Raw genomic sequence first — 21,153 nt, forward strand, 5'->3', positions numbered from 1 at the left:
TCTAATCCTTAAGTGACCCCATGATACATTTCTCTTCAAAACGCAAAGAACAATCATCAAAGACCTGAAAAACTTCCAGAAAAATTACCTTTCAGTGTTTACATTTATTACAAGGAATGTGCAAGATTTTATACAGAATATACTACAGTGTATTTAGCTTAATCTAAAAAAAAAAAAGTTTTAAATGTTTTATTAATTTTTAGGTGGGAAGGGGTTAATAATACATATTTATAATTTTCAACCAGTAGGTGGAGCTCCGAACTACTTTTCAAATGTTATCACATTGAGCTTTGCTAAAGCTCAATTTGGACATACAGCTTTAGCAAAGCTTAGCACTATCTGTGTTGATGGGGGAATCGTGCAAATTTCTTTCCTGCAACCTGTGGTATGAATTGCCTAAGTGTTCGGTACCTGCAGGAAAGAGAGCCAGAAGGTCCAAACCTTTTTAATCAGGGATTGTTTATCCCATAAGACACTCATAACATTTTCATTAAAGCTAAGTCAATCACTGTGAAATGTCTATTTTTAAATCAAAGATTTTTTTTTTCTTAGTTTAAAAATATTTAAATAGAAGCTAACACTGCTGATCGCTAAGTTTTCCCCCCTCCATTCTGAGCAGAGAGCCGTGACTGTCAGTCACCATCTCTCCGTTCTGCCCCTCCAGTGCTCTCTGGAGCGCTGGGCTACAAAGAGGGTAGAAGCAGCTGGTTCTCAGCAGCTCATGGGTCACAGGGGTGCAGAACGAACTGCTCTCCTGTGATCCATAGAGAAGGATAGCAAAAATAGCGTTGGCTATACTTTTTTTTTTAATAAATAAATGTAATATAATGCAATTTACCAGTTCTTATGCCACGTACACACGATCATTTTTCGGCATTTAAAAAACTACGTTTTTAAAAAATGTGATTTAAAATGATCGTGTGTGGGCTTCACATCATTTTTCGGGTTCTGAAAAATGACCAAAAAAAAATTCGAACATGCTGCATTTTTTAATGACGTTTTAAACAATGTCGTTTTTCGGGTTGTAGAAAATGATCGTGTGTGGACTAAAACGACGTTAAAAATCCGCGCATGCTAAAAAGCAAGTTATGAGACGGGAGCGCTCGTTCTGGTAAAACTACTGTTCGTAATGGAGTAAGCACATTCATCATGCTGTGACAGACAGAAAAGCGAGAATCGTCTTTAACTAACATGAAATCAGCTAAAGGGTGACGTCATCCGAATGGAACTTCCCCTTTATAGTGCCGTCGTAGGTGTTGTACGTCACCGTGCTTTGCAAGAGCATTTTTTTTAAACGATGGTGTGTGGGCAACGTTGTTTTAATGATGAATTTGGAAAAAAACGCTGTTTTTTCTACATGCTGAAAAACATTGTTTTTTACATGCCGAAAAATGATTGTGTGTACGCGGCATTAGATATGCTGACTGTATTTTTTGTCTTTTTTAAGGCTTTGTTCCTTTTTTTAACCTAAGGTCAGGGCCGGCCCTATGATGGGACCGGGTGGTACCATGGGTACCAGGCAGCACTTTTAAGGGGGCAGCATACTGATGCCCGCCAGCCCGTTCCACCAGCTCCACTACCCAAATAAAATTGGCGTCCTTTTTTTCCCACAAATAGAGCTTTCTTTTGGTGATATTTGATCACCTCTGCGGTTTTTATTTTTTGTGCTATAAATATATATATTTTTTTAACTTTTTGCTATAATAAATATCCCCAAAATTTAGAAAAATAAACAATTTTCTTCAGTTTAGGCCAATATGTATTCTACATATTTTTGGTACAAAAAAAAACACAATTAGCGTACATTGATTAGTTTGCGCAAAAGACATTGTGGCCGCCGGAAATTCACAGGTCCTTTTATACTCCTGGATACATGTATAGAGACATGGCAGGTCCTTTTATACGCCTATATGCATGTATAGAGCCATGACAGGCCCTCTTTATACATCTATAGAGCCATGACAGGCCCTCGTTATACTCCTTTATACATGTATAGAGCCATGACAGGTCCTCTTGATATTCCTTTACATGTAAAGAGTAATGGCAGGTCCTCTATATACATGTATAGAGCCATGACAGGTCCTCTTTATAATCCTATACATGTATAGAGCAATGACAGGTCCTCTTTATAGTCCTATACATGTATAGAGCAATGACAGGTCCTCTTTATAGTCCTATATACATGTATATAGCCATGACGGGTCCCCTTTAGTTATGATATAAAATAATGAATGTGGGGGCCTTTTGGTTGGCGTGATTTGTTTTCTGGGGGGGGCAGCATTTCACTCTTGGTCCCAGGCAGCACAATGTCTTGGGCCGGCACTGCCTAAGGTATTAGGGTGACAGCATTTAATCACTGTACTGTATCTACAGTATGGAGGAGCAGCATTGTCACCCCAGGCTGCTGTGGTGGGCAGGTATTTTGTAGTTCAGAGCTTGGATTAGTAAAGTAGAAAACACTGCTAGGAAATACAGTTCAGCACAGGAACAGAAAGTTTTTTGAGCTTATTGGATTTCTTGCAGGATTGAATTTTTTTGTAGTGGACAGGCTTAACTTCATTGTAGACATGTAGGCAAGGCAAATGTCTCCATTGGGAACAAACACTGCACCAAAACACTTTATCAGTAACACAGTAACACAGAAAGGGATTTGGACTTTAACAGATGGCTCTCACTATGGTACTCAAGCTGACCATTGACAGTGAGATTTCCTGAATGCCTAGCCAAATAGCCTGTTCTGTTATCAGAGCAAAGGTAAGAATCACCCAGTGGATGGAGGCAAACACTCATAATCATCCTTGTGTAGTCATAATGTCACCCCAGTTTTGTATTGGAAATTTTAACCAGGGGAAGGTTATGTGAAACCACCTTCAAGAATAAAGACAAAAAGGAGAATCAGTCAAAGCCCTTACCTGTCTATGATTCCAATGCAGTCCTTTATACGGGGTCCTCTACACCTGTAAATAAGCACGAAAAAGAAGAATGATTGAACACAAATAAACATATAGATAAAAATACAGCAATTTAAGGGCAATATAAAACACCCCAGCAGCCTAATAAAAAATCTACAGGCAACAAACAAGACAATACATTTAAAAAAGGAAACAAAAGGCATATAAAAATAATAGGCAGAACTATCAGTTACTATGACATCACAAATGTATTCTATAAATGTTTACTAATGTACCATCATGGAAACAGTTGGATTTCTGACAATGACATTTGAAAATGAAAAAAAAAAAAGTCAACAGTTAAATTGCAAGAAAAAAACATAAGAAGCAAAACAGCTGCAGAAATTTCTAGACTATTATTTCGGTACGTTTCAATCAATGTTTTTTTCAGGTAACAAATCTTTCATAAAGTCAAAGAAGGGGTTAACTCTGAGGTCCTTTTGTCTCAGCTGCCACCAGTGACAAAAATAATTAGAGTGATTGGTTTCCAGACAGCCGTCAACAATAGGGACAGGGCAGGAAGGTGGTGTCCTCGCTGCCAAAGCTGGCATTAACGGCATAATGCAAGCGTCACCTGTGCCTGCAGGAGACTTTAAAATGCCATGGTCTTGTTTTTCTGCCCCTCTCTGGTTTCCTGGCTTACAAAACACTGAGCCCATGATTACTACCCACAAAAAGATCACAGCTTATCAACATTCGAATAGCAGTTAAATGGCCAACTCACAATTATGTTCTGTTCTCTTTCTCTTCTAACCCTCCGAGCTTAAAATGGGAATTGGCAATCACAAGATAGACTGATGTAGACCTGTGTTTTAACTAAAATGAAAAGGCTTGAAAAATAGACTGGGATTCTTGCATGCTAAACAAGTTGTAATCAGCTAGCATTAGGGGTCTAAAACTTGGGTAAAACACATCTGAATGTAACTTTGAGATGAAGAACACTAGCATTAAATATGCCTTCTCATTAAAATATGATTTTAAAGTGAACCTGTACTGTGCCTGGACTAGGAGACGTAACACGTCTGCCTGACAATAGGAGTCAATACTTAAATTCCCTGGCTATTGTGTTGCCCTGATGCACCCCTGCAGCTCAATAAAAGACTGTTACTTCCATTACAATGCCCTTTACTCAACACAGTGCAGTGCTGAGTCTCCCATTGTCAAGTCAGAGTGCAAACAAATGGGATTCAGGGGAGCATATGTAACCCTGAACTGTTTTTGACTTTGTGGTCAATTGGGGACACAGAAGATGATAAGAAAAGTCTCATTGTGCAATTTGCAATGAAACTAATCTGTTAGTATGCCTAGTCCAAAGAAAAGTGGAAGCTTGTATTAAAGATTGACAAAGAGATCCTTAAAGCTGAACTCTGGGAATTATATTTTTGCATCCATGAGCTTCCTTATCTGGAGTACCTCTGGGCAATGCTATAAACCACTGTAGTAGCCCACACTACATACAGTAAGCGCTGTGATCTTTTGGTGTTTGTGTGACCAGCTTCCCCACTGCATATGGATCACTCATTTGGCACAAAGGCTTACTATGATTAGATGAGGTGATGAGGAAGGTTGGGGGCATCACAATCCCCCTTGTCCAATCAGAGAACTTCTTGTGTCCATGGAAAAATACAAAATGAATGGTGGAGCTGCCAAGCAAGTGCAGAGAGAAAGCTGCTGCTTCTTGCCTCTAGGCTTCTCAGGTGCCAGCCTGGCACCTGAGCATACTGTGTGTCCTACTGTAACAATTCCCCCTCTTATCATACTGCCCATCTGTCACACTGCCATCCCACCTGTCACACTGCCCCCCCCCCCACTTGTCACACTGCTTTTCCACCTGTCACAATGTTCCCCCACATGTCACACTGCTTTTCCACCTGTCACACTGCCCCCCCCCACCTGTAACACTGCCCCCTACCTGTCACACTGCACCCACCTGTCCCACTGTTTCCTACCTGTCACACTGCCCTCCCAGCTGTTTCACTGCCCCTTCTTATCACACTGCCCACACCATACTGTTCCCTCATCACACTGCCTCCCACCTGTCACACTGTCCCCTGTCACACTGTCCCATTTTCACAATACCCCCTGTCATACTGCCCCCCTCCTGTCATACTGCCCACCCATCATTCTGCCCCCTTGTTACACTGCTTCCTTCTGTCATACTTACCCCTCTCCTGTCACACTGCCCCCCTCTTGTTACACTGCCCCCCTCTTGTTACACTGCCCCCTCCTTTCACAGTGCTCCCTCATCATACTGCCCTCCTCTTATTACACTGCTCCTCTATTTTGACAATGTCCCCTTCTTATCACACTGCCCCCTCCTGTCACATTTCCCAGGTACCCTTCTATCACACTGCCCCCCCCCTCTTGTCACAATATCCTCCTGTCATACCGTCCCCCTCTTATTACAATGACTTTGTCATACTGCCTCCTCCTGTCACTGCCTCTCATCACACTGCCCCTTTTTGTCACGCTGCCCCCTCCTTTCACAGTGCTCCCCTCCTTTCACAGTGTCCCCTCTTATCACACTCCCGCCTCCTGTCACACTTCCCAACTACCCTTCCCCTGTCACACTGCCCCCCCACCTGTCACACTGCCCCCCCACCTGTCACACTGCCCCCTCTTGCCACGATACCACCATCATACTGTCCCCTCCTTTTACACTTTCCCCATCATACTGCCCCCATCACACTGCCACCCTACTGTCACAATACCCTCATTATACTGCTTTCCCATCACACTACCACCCCTGCCATCCCCCCCTCCTGTCACACTGTCCTCCATCATACTACCTCCTTTTTGTTGCACTTCCCCCCTTCTTTCACAGTGCCCCCCTTCCGGCCCCTTCCTTTTCTTAATGGACACAGTGAGTGACTGATAACACACTCACTGTGTCCATTCATAACTGAAGCATAACTGAAGTAACATAGTAAACATGGTTCAGTTTTTGAATGAATGTGAAGCTCTGTACAGAGCTATTCCTGTCAATTTATTCTGTGCAGCTGAGGATGCAGATACAGAGATTGAGTTCCGGACTCGGAGGAAAGGACCCCTAGCAGGGTCGGGGGGCCCTTTATGGTTTCTTGCACTGGGGCCCTGAAGGTTCTAGTTATGCCTCTGACTTTAAACCATTAATTGGGAATGTGCACAATGGAATGACAATGTGACCTGTATTGTAAGGCATTGGGTTAGCATTTTCGCCATTGCAAATAAAGACTGCTAGAATAAATATATATTTTTAAAAACAGAACAACTTTAAAACCCATAGCAGTAACGGCAATACACTAAAAGTTGATTTTTGGGTTTACATACATTTAATGGCCTAAAAACCAATTCCACACAAAATTATATTTCAGTTTTTGTTTGGCATGCCAAGCTGAACCTGCTTCGTTTTTAAATTTCTAAGACACTCCAATGACAAGTGTTTAAGAAACAGTAGTCTATCTCCACCCCTGTCCCAAAACCACAATGAAAGGATCCCACAGCTCTCCTCCTTAATTGTTTATTCTAGGGGAATGTACATCTTTTATTGTGTTGTAATGAGCACAGCAGTTGGTGGATCTGGGAATTCTGGTGAGGATATCTTGCTACTAAAGCCACAATAGTTATAAAAAGACAGCATGCAATTCAGTTTGCCAGAAACTACATAAAAAGTAACATATTACATTGGATGCAGTTTACCTTTTAAAGAGACCAAAAAGCATACAGTACGTGTTCAGAGCCTCCACAATTTGACCTCAAGTTTCAAAGCCTGTTCTTAATGACTTTTGTTGGCAGGGGCATTCTAACACAAATGTAGTTTTATCCTCAATTTAAATAAACTTCCATCTCTTATAACTATGGTTAACAGCTTAGCACTTTCCTGTTTTATATAATTTGCAGCAACGAAGCTTTACACATATAAATGAAGGCTGTGGGCTACAGCTCATGCAAGAACAACCAAGTACATTTAAAGTAAGAGTGTCTTAAACAGTATGCCAGGAGTGTGCTATTAATGCAGGAAAGTGTAACACCTCTCTGTGATGATGATGTTAGCATTTAAAGAGGTGTAGCGCGTGCCCCAAGGAGTCGGTATGGATCCTCCACCGTGCACAGCCAGGCACACTGCATCTTCACAGCACACTTGAGTTAGAGGAACAGCCCTGTGATTTTTTATATTTTTTTGACGGGAATAAACTTGGACAGGGATGTTATGGGATGACCACTTGATCAAAGCAGTAGAACTCTTCAGGGACACAACTATATACCTGGCTGTAGCTGCCCCTTTATCTATCCCTCTTGGCTAAGACTCCACAGTCCACCCAGACTGACTCTGCATCTATCCCAGACTACTCTCTCCCAGTCTTCTCAGGCATGCCTCTCAGTCCTCTCTGATTATATCACTCACCATCCCACCTGGCTGTCTTCCTCCCTAGAGATATTTGTCTGGTAGTGTTCACCTGCTGTCCTCAACCTGCTTCCATGCCTCCGGTCTCTGTGTGTCGTGAAGAGTGTCCCTTCCGCACCCGGGCCCAAGCCCAAGGTCACCCCCTCCCAAACTAAGGGACTACCCTCAAGGGCCTCTGACAGCCAAACACTCCATCTCCAGATTCCACACAAACTCCACTGCCACCATCTGGGCTGACCCTGAGTATTTGGGGGGGGCATTCCCCCAGACAAATTTTTTGTTGGGGATTGGTCAGGACCCTCAGAATACTCCAGGCAACTCTTCCTCACCTCCACACCCATTTTTCAGGAAGTTTCCAGCAAGTTCCAGAAGTAGGGAGAGGTCTCAGAGATGCTGCCTCTGAGTCATCCAGCCATCCAAGAGTCACTCAAACCCTGACCCAGAAAAACACAGGCTTGGCTGCCAGCCAAGCCAAACAATACACCCGACTTTCATAACTCCTAAAGCCTTTTGCATATTGTGTTTCCTCTCCAGATAAAAAGCCTTCTCCCAGGCTCTTACTTTTTAGGGATAGAAAATGTAAGTGTATCGCTACCCCTGAAGGAGCTGCTAGAAATTTGCCCAAATTCTTTCTCCCAGTAATTTCTCCGTAGCTAGGCATAAGCTCACAGTTACTCTTCGGCTTAATAAGCAGTCCAGGGTGTTATTTTTAATGTTTTTAATTTTTTAAGTAACTTGGATAGGATTGTGGATTAAAGTAGGATACTCCAAAATGTACAAAGTGAGGATAGTGAACTTTTTTCTGTAGAACTGTAAGAAAAGTCCTTGTAAGAGCAGACCGTAGTAGTAGCAACTAAAGGCACATAAGCTTTCTTTTTTGAGCAGTTAGAGCAGATCCCCTTCACAAAGAATTATATATACTCAATTAACTTGAATTAGTGAAACAACAAATGCAGTGAACTCTAAATTGATATGGAACCACCACCGATAAAAAACACCATATGAGATGCACGCTTACCAGGCAAGCAAATTAAGCTTGCGGCTGAACCCCAGCCAAGGTCTTTACAATGGAGTGGCCACCGACATTAAGGGATGAGAGTCCTCCCGATATCAGATACCAAACAATTGAAGCTTGTGGCTGAACCCCAGCCAGGGCCTTGTGACTGGAACTGTCTCCAACACCAGAGGGTCAGGGTTCTCCCGGTTTCCAGAGTGACAATAAACCACCGGGAAAAATAATAAGCTCACAATAGTGATGTACCGTAAATATTGGCAGTTTAATGTAAAAAATGTAAACACTTACAGAAATTACTTTCTAAAAGACACAAAGAATGAGCCGGCCAGCTACTACGAACGCCCGTCCTCATGGACCGTAAAGCCACACGTCAGAACGTCTCCTTGCCCGACGTACTTTTTGTCACATAATGAACGTTCCCCAGTATTTCTTTCCCCAGGGCCGCAGATGGCAACCCCCCTTTAAAAAAAAATAAACATATATTTTTTTATATATATTTTTTTTTTTTATTAAAGGGCCCCGGAGGCCCCCAGGGCCCCAGATGAAAACCCCCTTTTTTTATTTATTTATTGTTTATAAAAAAATTAAATATATTTTTATTTTTTATTAAAGGGCCGTTTTTTTTTATTTATTTTTTTAATAAAAAAAAAAATATTTTTTTATAAAAAAAAATATATTTTTAAATATATATATATATATATATATATATATATATATATATATATATATATATATATATATATATATATATATATATATATATTATTATTATTATTATTATTAAAGGGCCCAGAGGTCCCCAGATGGCAACCCCCCTTTTAAAAAAATAAACATTTTTTTAATATATTTTTTATTTATTTTTATTAAAGGGCCCAGAGGTCCCCAGGGCCCCGGATGGCTACCCCCTTTCTTTAATGTATATTTTTCTTTATTTGCCCCAGATGGCAACCCCCAGATGGCAACCCCCCTTTTAAAAAAAAATAAACATATTTGAAAAAAGAACTATCACAACTTCCAGTGGATGGCTGTAGAATCCCAGGTTAATAGAGGGAAATGATAGAGGGAAGTGTAACAGCCATTGCATGTGGCAGATAGTAAGGTCACGCCGGCATGCAGATATGAAAGCACAGCAAAGGAGCCCTACATATGGACACAGCAAGCCCTGCCGGTGTCCGTGACATCCCCAGGTCTCCGACGGAAATCCTTGAAGACCCGGAAGCCGGCGGAGAGGTGAGTACCGATCAAAAGAATTTTGATCAATCAAAAAAATGTACGATTAATCGAGGAATTAATAGTTAATTTCCACAGCCCTATTTTTTACCTTCAGATGCCCCCTATCTGCAATATGCAATTTTATGGTAAAGGTTAACTATGCCTTTAAGGTGAAGATGATAGCGTGAACATTTTTACGTGGCAAGGGAGGCCCTGGCCTATAAATCTCAGGGGACGGACCTTGCTAAAAATCTAGGCCAACTGAGTAGTCAGTTGGCCTGGGATACACCCTTTAAGTGTGGGGCGTGGCTGTAGATACATTTACTATTGCCAACTGGTAGAAAAAGGAGGGGCCAATGTATCTCTCAAAGATTATTTATAGTAGCAGTTGACTTAGCTTTCAAGGAGTTCAAATTTATTCTAAAATAATATTTTATTTCAATTTTAAAGACCATACTGCTCCCTGCCATTATACATAATTTATAAATATTTTTAGAATTGTCCAGAGAATTTTACAACAGTAACTGATAAATGTAGATTTATTTAAATGAGGCCCAAAGCAGAGGCATTTATCCAGCACTTTGGACAACTTATTAAAATTTCTGTTTAATGAATGTCTTCTAACAGCAACAAGTGGATATCATGCAGCACGGGGAGTACTATGGATATTATGATAAATCCACATAATATTAAAGATAAGGATTTTCATATATGAATGCCGATCTTACTAGCATTCAAAGGCCATTTTGCTAAATATTTATTTTAATATTCAAGATTGCAAGGAAATGTAGGAAAACATGGCCTATTTTAAGTCCTGGATAATTTTCTCCTCTACACAGCCTCTCAGCAGCACACAATATTGTGACAGGCAATGGAGAAACATCTCAGTTAGGTAATGACCCCTAAGATTTATGTTTGTCATTCAGAAGCAGTTGAGTTTTAATTGACAAGCAGGTGAGAGCACTGGGTTTGTATGGCTTCAGCTCTCGGCAGCTACTGCCACATCTCCTGTCTTAGGGTATCTTCAGATGCCCTTTCATGTGTCCTCTTGTTGACAGTGGCTCAGAAAGATTTCCATCCCTGGCCTTTGCAGAGCAGGGTAATGAAAAAAGTCTCTATATATGGCTTGCTATATAAAAATGTGGAAACTGAACACATTTCAGAACGTTTCTATTTTCTTCCATAAGCAAAAATCCATGTAAACCTGAGAGCAATACTCATATAAGGAATACATTTGTTGCAGGTTTTACAGGATCTATTTCTAGATGTAAGGACCAGAAAGAACACGCATATGTGAAATGGTACTCCCATTATATAAAGCCCCTCAGGCCCCACCAGGCAGTAGTCTGAGTTTTCCTTGCCTAGGTGTTTACTCATCTGGAGTTTATCAGTTAAAAGATTATTTTTTTCTTCCTTTCTTTTACACTTGCTTACTTTTTCACCTGACCTATATAATGGATCTTGCAGAAAGAATATCAAATATGGCTCAAGTAAATTTTTAAGGGTGCTATAGGGAGCAATGACTATGGCCCGGATTCAGATATGAGTTACGACAGCGTATCTCCAGATACGCCGTCGTAACTCTGAGTGTGCGGGGTCGTATCTATGCGCCTGATTCTTAGAATCAGTTACGCATAGATTTCACTAAGATCCGACCGGCGTAAGTCTCTTACACCGTCGTATCTTAGGCTGCATATTTACGCTGGCCACTAGGTGGCGCTTCCGTAGATTTACGCGAGGAATATGCAAATTAGGTAGATACGTCGATTCAGAAACGTACGTCCGCCCGGCGCATTTTTTAACGTCGTTTGCGTAAGGCTTTTTCCGGCGTAAAGTTACCCCTCATAAAGCAGGGGCAAGTCATGTTAGGTATGGACGTCGGAAACACACGAACAGCGTCGTATTTTACGTTGTTTACGTAAGTCGTTCGCGAAAAGGGCTGTACGTAAGTTACGTTCACGTCGAAAGCATTGACAGTTTGCGGCGTAATTTGGAGCATGCGCACTTGGAAACGTTCATGGACAGCGCATGCACCGTTCGTAAAAAACTTCAAATACGTGGGGTCACAAGAAATTTATATAAAACATCAAGGGAGGGGGCAAGCACGACACTCCACACCAGGGAGAAAGCCTTGCATTACTGTGTGGAGTTACAGACAGAAGAACAGGAAGTGAGGATTTCTCAGAAGAAATAAAGACATTTAAAAGCAAAATCAAAGGATGAGGTAAGTGAAGGAGGACTGCACTAAGGTATAGAAAGCTATTTAGGGAAAACAATTTTTACCTTTACAAACCCTTTAAGGGATATATTGGTGAATCTGAGATGTATGGATAAAGTAATAGTAAGGCTACAATGACACCTATTCTGTTTACAGTGCATTTAAAATTCTGCTTTCTCCATCCCAAATAAACAGCAGTGAGACATTCACATGTGAGTAAGTAGCCCAGAGCAGAGGTATTTATCGGGCACTTTGGACAACTTATTAACATTTGTGTTTATCAACTCTTCCAAATGCAACACATATATGAGATACAGTATGTGGTGCTGGGCACTATAGTTCCCCCTTTCCCCTATGTTGCTTCTGTATCTTGTAGTGATAAAGGATGGCTAGAGGAACCACACCCTCCAGCCAGGGAAACGCTATATGACACATCTAAAAGTTTTAAAAAGCAGTGCCCGAAGCCCTAGAAGTTAAGATTTCCCTCACCACCTGCCATAAAGTAAGTATTCATGTTTTTTTGCAGGTTTCTTCCAGCTTTATTTACTAGAGCTAGTAACAGGGTGATTTAATTATGGTTTATGACCAACTAGGAAGTAGACATCTATCCCCACACAATATTTTATACACAAAAAAATACAAAACAATTTACAAAGCGGAAATAGAAAAATTATATACATTAGGATTACCTACTTAGGAGACATAAATCACGGGAGTTGAAAAAAATAATTACATTTCATTAATTGTAAAGGAAAAATTATGTTAAGAAATAATGAGACAAGGAACAACTGCTTTACTGAAGGGAAGTATATGTTTGTAATAGATTTCAGGCAGTGGGAGCAACAAATCTAATAAAATCATGTTCACTTTATTAGAAAAAGTCAAGCAGAACAATTCTCAAATATGATCTGAACTGGTTTTAAACTGCAGATTATATGGACTCGGACCATAACACCAAAGGTAATCAAAGTGAATAACTGGGAACGAGTTAAATGAAATGGAAGTAGTTGTAAAAGAGAAGTTATAACTACTATTACAGTGAATTACAGAAAAGGTTATGAGCAGCTACCTTCAGAAGAAGAAACAACATAAAGATTGCCTATTTTGGACTTCATAAGGATTTAGAAAGTTACATAGGGTGGTAAATGCCGGGTTCCATGTGCTGCTGAACAGAAATTGTCAGAAAGCTTTGATGGCCAAGAAAAAGTCATATTATGGAACTAGAAAAACATGTTAACCACTTACCCCCCGGAACATATTGCTGCCTAAAGACCAGAGTACTTTTTGCGATTCGGGACTGCGTCGCTTTAACAGACAATTGCGCGGTCGTGCGACGTGGCTCCCAAACAAAATTGGCGTCCTTTTTTTCCCACAAATAGAGCTTTCTTTTGGTGGTATTTGATCACCTCTGCGTTTTTTATTTTTTGCGCTATAAACAAAAATAGAGCGACAATTTTGAAAAAAATGAATATTTTTTACTTTTTGCTGTAATAAATATCCCCCAAAAATATATAAAAAAACATTTTTTTTCCTCAGTTTAGGCCGATACGTATTCTTCTACATATTTTTCGTAAAAAAAATCGCAATAAGCGTTTATTGATTGGTTTGCGCAAAAGTTATAGCGTTTACAAAATAGGGGATAGTTTTATTGCATTTTTATTAATTATTTTTTTTACTAGTAATGGCGGCGATCAGCGATTTTTTTTTCGGTATTGCGACATTATGGCGGACACTTCGGACATTTTTGACACATTTTTGGGACCATTGGCATTTTTATAGCGATCAGTGCTATAAAAATGCATTAGATTACTATAAAAATGCCACTGGCAGTGAAGGGGTTAACACTAGGGGGCGGGGAAGGGGTTAAGTATGCCTGGGTGTGTTCTTACTGTGGGGGGGGGGGGTGGCCTCACTAGGGGAAACACTGATTTTCTGTTCATACATTGTATGAACAGAAAATCAGCATTTCCCCTGCTGACAGGACCGGGAGCTGTGTGTTTACACACACAGCTCCCGTTCCCCGCTCTGTACCGAGCGATCGCGTGTGCCCGGCGGCGATCGCGCCCGCCGGGCACACGCACGGGAGTCGGGGGCGAGCGGGGAGCGCGCGCGCGCGCCTCCGGCGGCGCGCACGCGCCCCCTAGTGGCGGCTATACGATAGGACGTATAGCTACGGGCTCTCGCCCAGGAGAGCCGACCTGCCGCCGTATAATGACGGTGGCTGGTCGGCTACTAGTTAAATGTAAAAGTTAAATGAAGTATCCACTGTAATGTTCTAGTGTTTTGTTTTCTTTGCTTTGCAAGTTTCTGTCTGGAGATGAAATGTTAAACAATCCTCTCAATCTATCTTCTTAACTGTAGATAGTTGGGACTAGAAGTTATACAATATAGTAAACATTATAGGCTTTATTAGGCTGAAATATTTAAAATCATGTTGAAGAAAACTGATGCCCCGTACACACGATCGGAATTTCTGATGGAAAAAGTCCAACTGAGTTTTTTCATCGGTAATTCCGACCGTGTGAATTTCATCAGAGTTTAGATAGAGAACATGTTCTCTTTTACTCCGATGGAATTCCGTCGGAATTCCGATGTGATTTTGGTCGGACAAAGGTCCGATTGTGTGTACGGGGCTTGAGGGCCATTGCTTTGAACCTATTAATTTAAATTCTTTCTTCTCAAATATTGTGGATGCCTAGGTGTATTTTAAAGGTTCTGACTCCAAAGGTCTTTTTTTTTTTTTTTTTTAAAGTGTATTTTGTGCGTGTACTCGAGAGAGGAGCCGGACTGCAGGAGTTGGGAGTAGGCAGGCCTCCCCCAGAGGCAATCTGCCACCTTTCTCCATGCCCCGGGTGGCAATGGCGGGTGTGTGAGGGGGTCCTCCCACAAAGCCCACCCTACCTGCTCCGCTTTGAAGCCCAACGGGGCAGAGGGACTCCCTATAAGGGAGTGAGAGGATTAGCCCGCTCAACCAGCCCCATTAGTCCTTCGCCTCTCTTTTAGAGACCGCGTGGTCAAAGTGCGTGTGTTAACCCAATTTAGAGTGCGTGTGTGGTGGTTTTTGTGGGAGGGGGGTGGGCGTACTAAGCACAGGCTTACCTTGCACAGCACACCCACCGGGAGCCGGGCTGAGACCACCAAACTCAATTCACATGAAGCCGAGACCGGGATCCGAACCTCTAGCTGCAGAGGTGAATGGCTTGTCAGCGCAGTGCCAATCGCGTTGAGCCACCGCAGCTCCCTGAATTTCTGATGGAAAAAGTCCAACTGAGTTTTTTCATCGGTAATTCCGACCGTGTGAATTTCATCAGAGTTTAGATAGAGAACATGTTCTCTTTTACTCCGATGGAATTCCGTCGGAATTCCGATGTGATTTTGGTCGGACAAAGGTCCGATTGTGTGTACGGGGCTTGAGGGCCATTGCTTTGAACCTATTAATTTAAATTCTTTCTTCTCAAATATTGTGGATGCCTAGGTGTATTTTAAAGGTTCTGACTCCAAAGGTCTTTTGTAATAGTGCTCAATCAGAAGATTGTTAGCATTTTCTAGCACAAAAAGATATTGGTATGGTTCCTGATTGCAAGATCATAGCTGCCCAAGTGTAATGATGCCAGCAAAGTGGACATTTGAATACCATTTCTTTATTGTGAGCATTTGATTCTGGCCAGAAATATACATCCCCAGTACCGATTTAACATCTCTAAACTCATATGTGCCATTGATATTTTTGTGTTATCGATTCAATTCTCTTGAAAATGGAAACAGCTGTCCTCATTTTCACATTTGAAAATCAGATGATCCACATTAAACACTTCAAAAAAGGTCCAAAATTAACAGTAAAAAGATTTGGTTTGTTCATCTGAATTTTGAATTCTTCAGGAAATAGCTCTTATCCACAGTAAGCATCTTTGTACTCATCAAGAATATCAGAGCTATTGACATCAGATGAATACCTAGTTTAAAAGCCATCTACAGACAGTAGAGCCAGACAAATTATACGCCTTGGCACTGAATTAGCTATACAATTTACAATGTAAAACATTAACTTCTTGTTGCCGTTGTAGTTACAAGTCAAAGTGCACACACATCTAATTGTTTTCCATAGAATTTGTCAGGCTTGTGTTTAGTAGCTGCAGCTAATAACCACAATCATTTAAAGGTATCGTGTTTAATTGTTTGGATTGAATTTGTTGACTAGCAGAGGTGACAATTTGTTAAGTCACCTGAATCCATGCTAGTTGTATATCCTACAGACCTTCGAAGTAACACATGTCAACATAGTATATGTATATTTTTGTTTTTTAAACATGTATACAATTATATTTGTATTTACAGCCATTATCTGTAACTACAAGCATACTTCTTATTCACAACGCATTAACAAAAGCACTTCTTGTTACTCAAACCTTACTAACCAACCATCCATAGCACTAGTAACATTTGGCAAAGACCACAAACATGTCTTCCCTGATGCATCCAAAAATCATTAGTGAGATTATTTGGATCATCTTCAATGCAAGGCAAAGATGGGCTACACAAAAGACAGCTTATTTGTTGCTGTCTCATTGTTCCTCCTTAATGTCTCTGTTGTAATTATATTTGTAAAAAGGTAAAACGTCTCTTTGTGAATAGCAACAGCTGTTGACATCAATATGTTATAACTCATGGCATTGAATTTGCATGCTAAAAAAAAAGACAGCCAGCATTGTATGACTTGCATGGCACTTATAAATTCCTTTCTTGTTTTTCTAAAGGCTTGGTCCACTCCATTTCATCTCAGGTTAAAAGCATAGAGTGGGGTAATACATTTCTGCCAGCGAGAATTAGCTTAAGAATATTATAGTTTTAGATTAAAGACATTTTTCATGTTGGTAACCTGAAAATAATACATGTGCGTCTTGATTAGTTATTATAAATTTGCATTTAACTGTTCAAACACATTGTGATTTTTTTTTCTAATCTAACAAATGAAGCCTATACTGTCTGTCAATAACTCTCTAATTAAAAAACGTACATTTCAGACTACCCCTTGCCTTTATCGCTTGCCATCATTTGACAAGATTTGTCAGGAGGCAGCATTTCCCGCACCTTACTGCTCAGTCTTCACCCAAAGTCATATAAGCCACATCTAGAGTACTGCCACATCTTCACTTGAAGCTCTTTTGCTCTGGTCGTCTATCTTCTTCTCCTACTCTTTTAATCCAAACTATTTGTTATTATTATTATAAAATGTCTGTACATCCAGAAAGCATATAAAGCAGTATTAAATACATAAAATACACAGAAATTGGATAAGAGACAATCATATCACGCACACCACTAGGGATGGGCCAAACACCCCCACCCGGTAAGCGTGCCAAGCTTATTTTTTTCCGTTTGTACTTCATGATCAAGTATATTTCAAGATTCATCACTGTATTTCATTCATCATCCATGGACTTCCTTTTACACCATTATATCTTATACCGTCTATTCAAGATGGACTAATATGACTTATCTGTGTATTTTGATAATTTCACCCAAGTTTTTATTGTTTGCATTTATATGTTCACTTATTTACACACTTTGAGCACTACACTATTTGTTTTTTTTATCTTTTTTTACTTTGTGTCTAGTGGAGTGTTGGCAGCTTACCCAGTTTTCCCTTTGCACAATTTTCTTCTATATTATGGATTTTAAGGGGAACTCCATTCCAAAATAAAAAATAATAATTGGCGTGGGGTCCCCCCCAAAATCCATACCAGACCCTTATCTGAGCATGCAGCCTGGAGGTCAGGTCACATGCCCTCAACATGGGGGGTGGGTGCTTTGGGGCTATATTTGGGTCCATCGGACGGCGTGATTGAAGATGAATGGACAACTTGGAACATTTTTATTTATTTATTTTTAATGAAGAAATTGTCAAAAACTGTCTGTTGTGTTTTTTTTTTTTTACTTTTTTACACTATTTTGGTGAATGGGTAGAGAGGAGACTATTTGTTTAGTTTAGCGCTGGACAGCAAGGATTTAATTTACTGTTTTGTTTATTTTTATCTGCAAACCTCCTGTAAATAAACCTGGCATCCGCCAGATTTTAAAGAAAATGCCCGTTTGCTGACTGTCATTCAAAAAGGGTGATCCCCACAAGCTAATCTACCACGTGGTGGATTCAGCGGGCACTTTTCTGAAGATGGAGGAAGTGATAAAGACCCTGCTACAGGCCAATGCAGACCAGCACAAAACAAACTGCCAAGTCGCAGAGGCCACTGCAACAGGCGGCCCAGCAGGAGATGAACCTGCAGTGTGTGGAGGCCCTGCTGGAATTGAAAAAGGGGTTTACACCTCCTGTGTCAGCGGAACCAAAGATGGTGTGTGCCTCCTACAACCTGCAAAAGATGACACCCGCGGATGATGTTGAGGCCTACATTGAGACTTTTGAGAGAGTCGCTGTCCACGAAGGATGGCCAAAAGAGCAGTGGGCGGGTTTGTTGACTCCATTCCTAACCGGAGAACCTCAAAAGGCCTATTTTGACCTAGAACCAGATAAGGCCCAGGACTATGAGACTCTAAAGACAGAGATACTCGCACGCTTGGGTGTCACCATGGCAGTCCGGGCCCAGCGCGTGCATCAGTGGTCCCACTCCAGCAAGCAGCTAATAATTTGTTCACATTTTTATACTACTATTGCCGCAACATAGTTACATAGTTAGCGATGTTCAAAAAAAGGTCATCTGGTTTGACCAAGAGAAAAAAAAAAAAAAATACATATAAAACCTCCATACAGTATATAGATTACCATAACCACAGTTTATCCAGTAGAAAGCAAAAAAAACAAAAACCCTATAAAGCATCGTCTATTTCCCAAACTCCAGTGGGGGGAAATTAAATTCCTTCCTGACTCCCTGAAGGCGATCAGATAGTATTTAGATCAACTGGTATTGATACCCATAAAAATTAATATCTAGTTATATTTTGTGCATTTAGAAATGCATCCAGCTCTTTTTTTTAAACAATCCACTGAGCTGGTTAGAACTAGTTGCCGAGGGAGTCTATATTACATGTGCACAGCTCTTACTGTGAATAAGCCTTTCAGTATGTGGAGGTAAATCTAATTTCCACAAGATGTAAAGAATACCCCTTTGAACTTTGCAATCCCTTTAAAGTAAATATTTGTACCAAGTTCACTAAATGGACCACTTAAGTATTTATAAATGGGGATCATATCTGCCTTAATTGCCTCTTCTCAAGTAAGAATACATTCAGATAAGTTAATGTTTCCTCATAGCTGAGCTCCTCCATGCCTCCTAATACAGTAGGTTGTCTGCCCTCCTCTGCACCCACTCTTGTTCCCAATATTGTTTCTGATCTGGTGCCCAAAACTGAACTGCAAATTCCAGACCTTCCAGGTCTTACTAATGATTTGTACAGAAACAAAAGTACAAGTGCATAACTTTTATCAAAATTAAACCTCATCTGCCACATATTTGCCCAATTTAAAACGGACCTTCAGTCATTTTTTTCATCTTTCCATCTACTAAATATTCTGCCCTTATTGTTTGTTTTAACTTTGCATAGTAAAACATTTTTTTTCTAGCAGTAAATACCTTATACAGCCCACTTCCTGTTTTTTGTCTGGTCATTAGCCTAGGCTTATGACATTATGCACAACTCTCTCTCTCGCTCTTGTGAGGCCTCGTACACACGACCGAGGAACTCGGCGGGCGAAACACATTGTTTTCCTCGTTGAGTTCTTGTTAGGCTTGTCGAGGAACTTGACGAGCCAATTTTCTCCATTCCCGTTGAGGAAAAAGAAAACATGCTCTATTTTTGGCTCGTCTAGTTCCTCGACAGTTTCCTCGCTGAAAAATGTACACACGACTGGTTTCCTCTGCAAAAAAAATCTCCCACCAAGTTTCTTGATGGATTCTGCCGAGGAAACCGGTCGTGTGTACGAGGCCTGAGAGTTTGTGAAGAAGGGAGAGGGGGGGGGAGTCTTAAAAGGGCCAAGGGGAACTACGAGGCCTGAGAGTTTGTGAAGAAGGGAGGGGGGGTGAGTCTTAAAAGGGCCAAGGGGAACTGCAGGGCTGCAGAGCTGGAGGTGTGACTCTGTGTGTCTGTATAAATCCAGGAAGTGAACAGGCAGCATATTCAGCTGCCCACAGTTAAAATGGTTGCATTTGATAACAGAAACAAACACTCCTGCGCACGAGTGGATTACCAGACAGTCAATATTTCTTGATGGTACATGTCACTGTCTTTGCTGCCCTTCAGGGATAGGGGTATCCTAGCAATAAACAAGAAAAAGAAAGAAAGGGCGCACCAGCCTAGTGCATTATCCTTCGGATGAATTTTATTAGAAAAAAAAAAAAAAAAAACTACTCACAAGTGTAGCTGAAAGGTTCACAATATAACGTTTCCACAGGTAGCAGCAATAAATTGAGCCCAAAACACACTGCAGATGGTCATAGAGGATGTGATGAGGGCCACTGCCAGCTGACGCGTTTTGAAGGCCAACCTTCTTCCTCAGAGCTCGATTGGGCTCGATTTATTGCTGCTACCTGTGGGAACTTTATATTGTGAACCTTTCAGCTACACTTTTGAGTAGTTTTAATTATTTTTTTCTAATAAAATTCATCCGAAGGATAATGCACTAGGCTGGTGCCCCCTTTCTTTCTTTTTCTCGTTAAAATTGTTAGACTTAGCGGAGGGAGATTTCTGCAGCATATTTGGCAAGTACAGAATCACAGTATATTTAAAATAATATTCAAAGTGGTTGGAGGGAAGCTTCAGAATGCAAATATTTTTATTACAAATTATGTGAGCAGACTGCAGTTCCTCTTTTACCGATACCCAACTGCCGCACGCCGATATACGTTGGCAGAATGGCACAGGCAGGCAAATGGGCGTACCTGTACTTCCCTTTGAATCTGCCGCCCAGCAGGCGAGTGCTCCGCTGTGTGCCTCGAGAGTGTGCTTGTGGGTCCCAAAAACTCAATGTTCGCCAGCAGCCCACGCGATTGCGGTCAGGAGAGGCAGAATGGGGAGATGCCTATGTAAACAAGGCATTTTCCTGTTCTGCCTAGTCACAGGACAGTAATCTACTGCTCCCTGTCATCGGGAGCAGTGATCACTGTCGTGTCACTGGTAGCCCATCCCCCCCACAGTTAAAACACCTCCCTAGGACACACTTAACCCCTTCATCACCCCCTAGTGGTTAACCTCTTCCCTGCCAGTGTGATTTACACAGTAATCAGTGCATTTGTATAGCACCGATCGCTGTATAAATGACAATGGTCCCAAAAATGTGTCAAAAATGTCCGATGTGTCTGCCATAATGTCACAGTCATGATAAAAATTGCAGATCACCGCCATTACTAGTAAAAAAAAATGAATA

At 41.1% G+C, this 21,153-nt stretch overlaps 1 protein-coding gene across 1 annotated transcript in view; it reads right to left on the reverse strand.

Moving 5' to 3' along the window:
* The window catches only part of ERBB4 (erb-b2 receptor tyrosine kinase 4), a 1,211,692-nt gene that overhangs the window by 256,894 nt on the left and 933,645 nt on the right, over positions 1-21,153 (reverse strand). Inside the window, exon 16 of the mRNA XM_040358486.1 lies at positions 2,913-2,957. Coding sequence (XP_040214420.1) covers positions 2,913-2,957 — 45 coding nt within the window. The remainder of the gene's footprint in view (positions 1-2,912; positions 2,958-21,153) is intronic.

The sequence above is a fragment of the Rana temporaria genome, chromosome 6 (assembly GCF_905171775.1).
Source record: "Rana temporaria chromosome 6, aRanTem1.1, whole genome shotgun sequence".
NCBI lineage: Eukaryota > Metazoa > Chordata > Amphibia > Anura > Ranidae > Rana > Rana temporaria.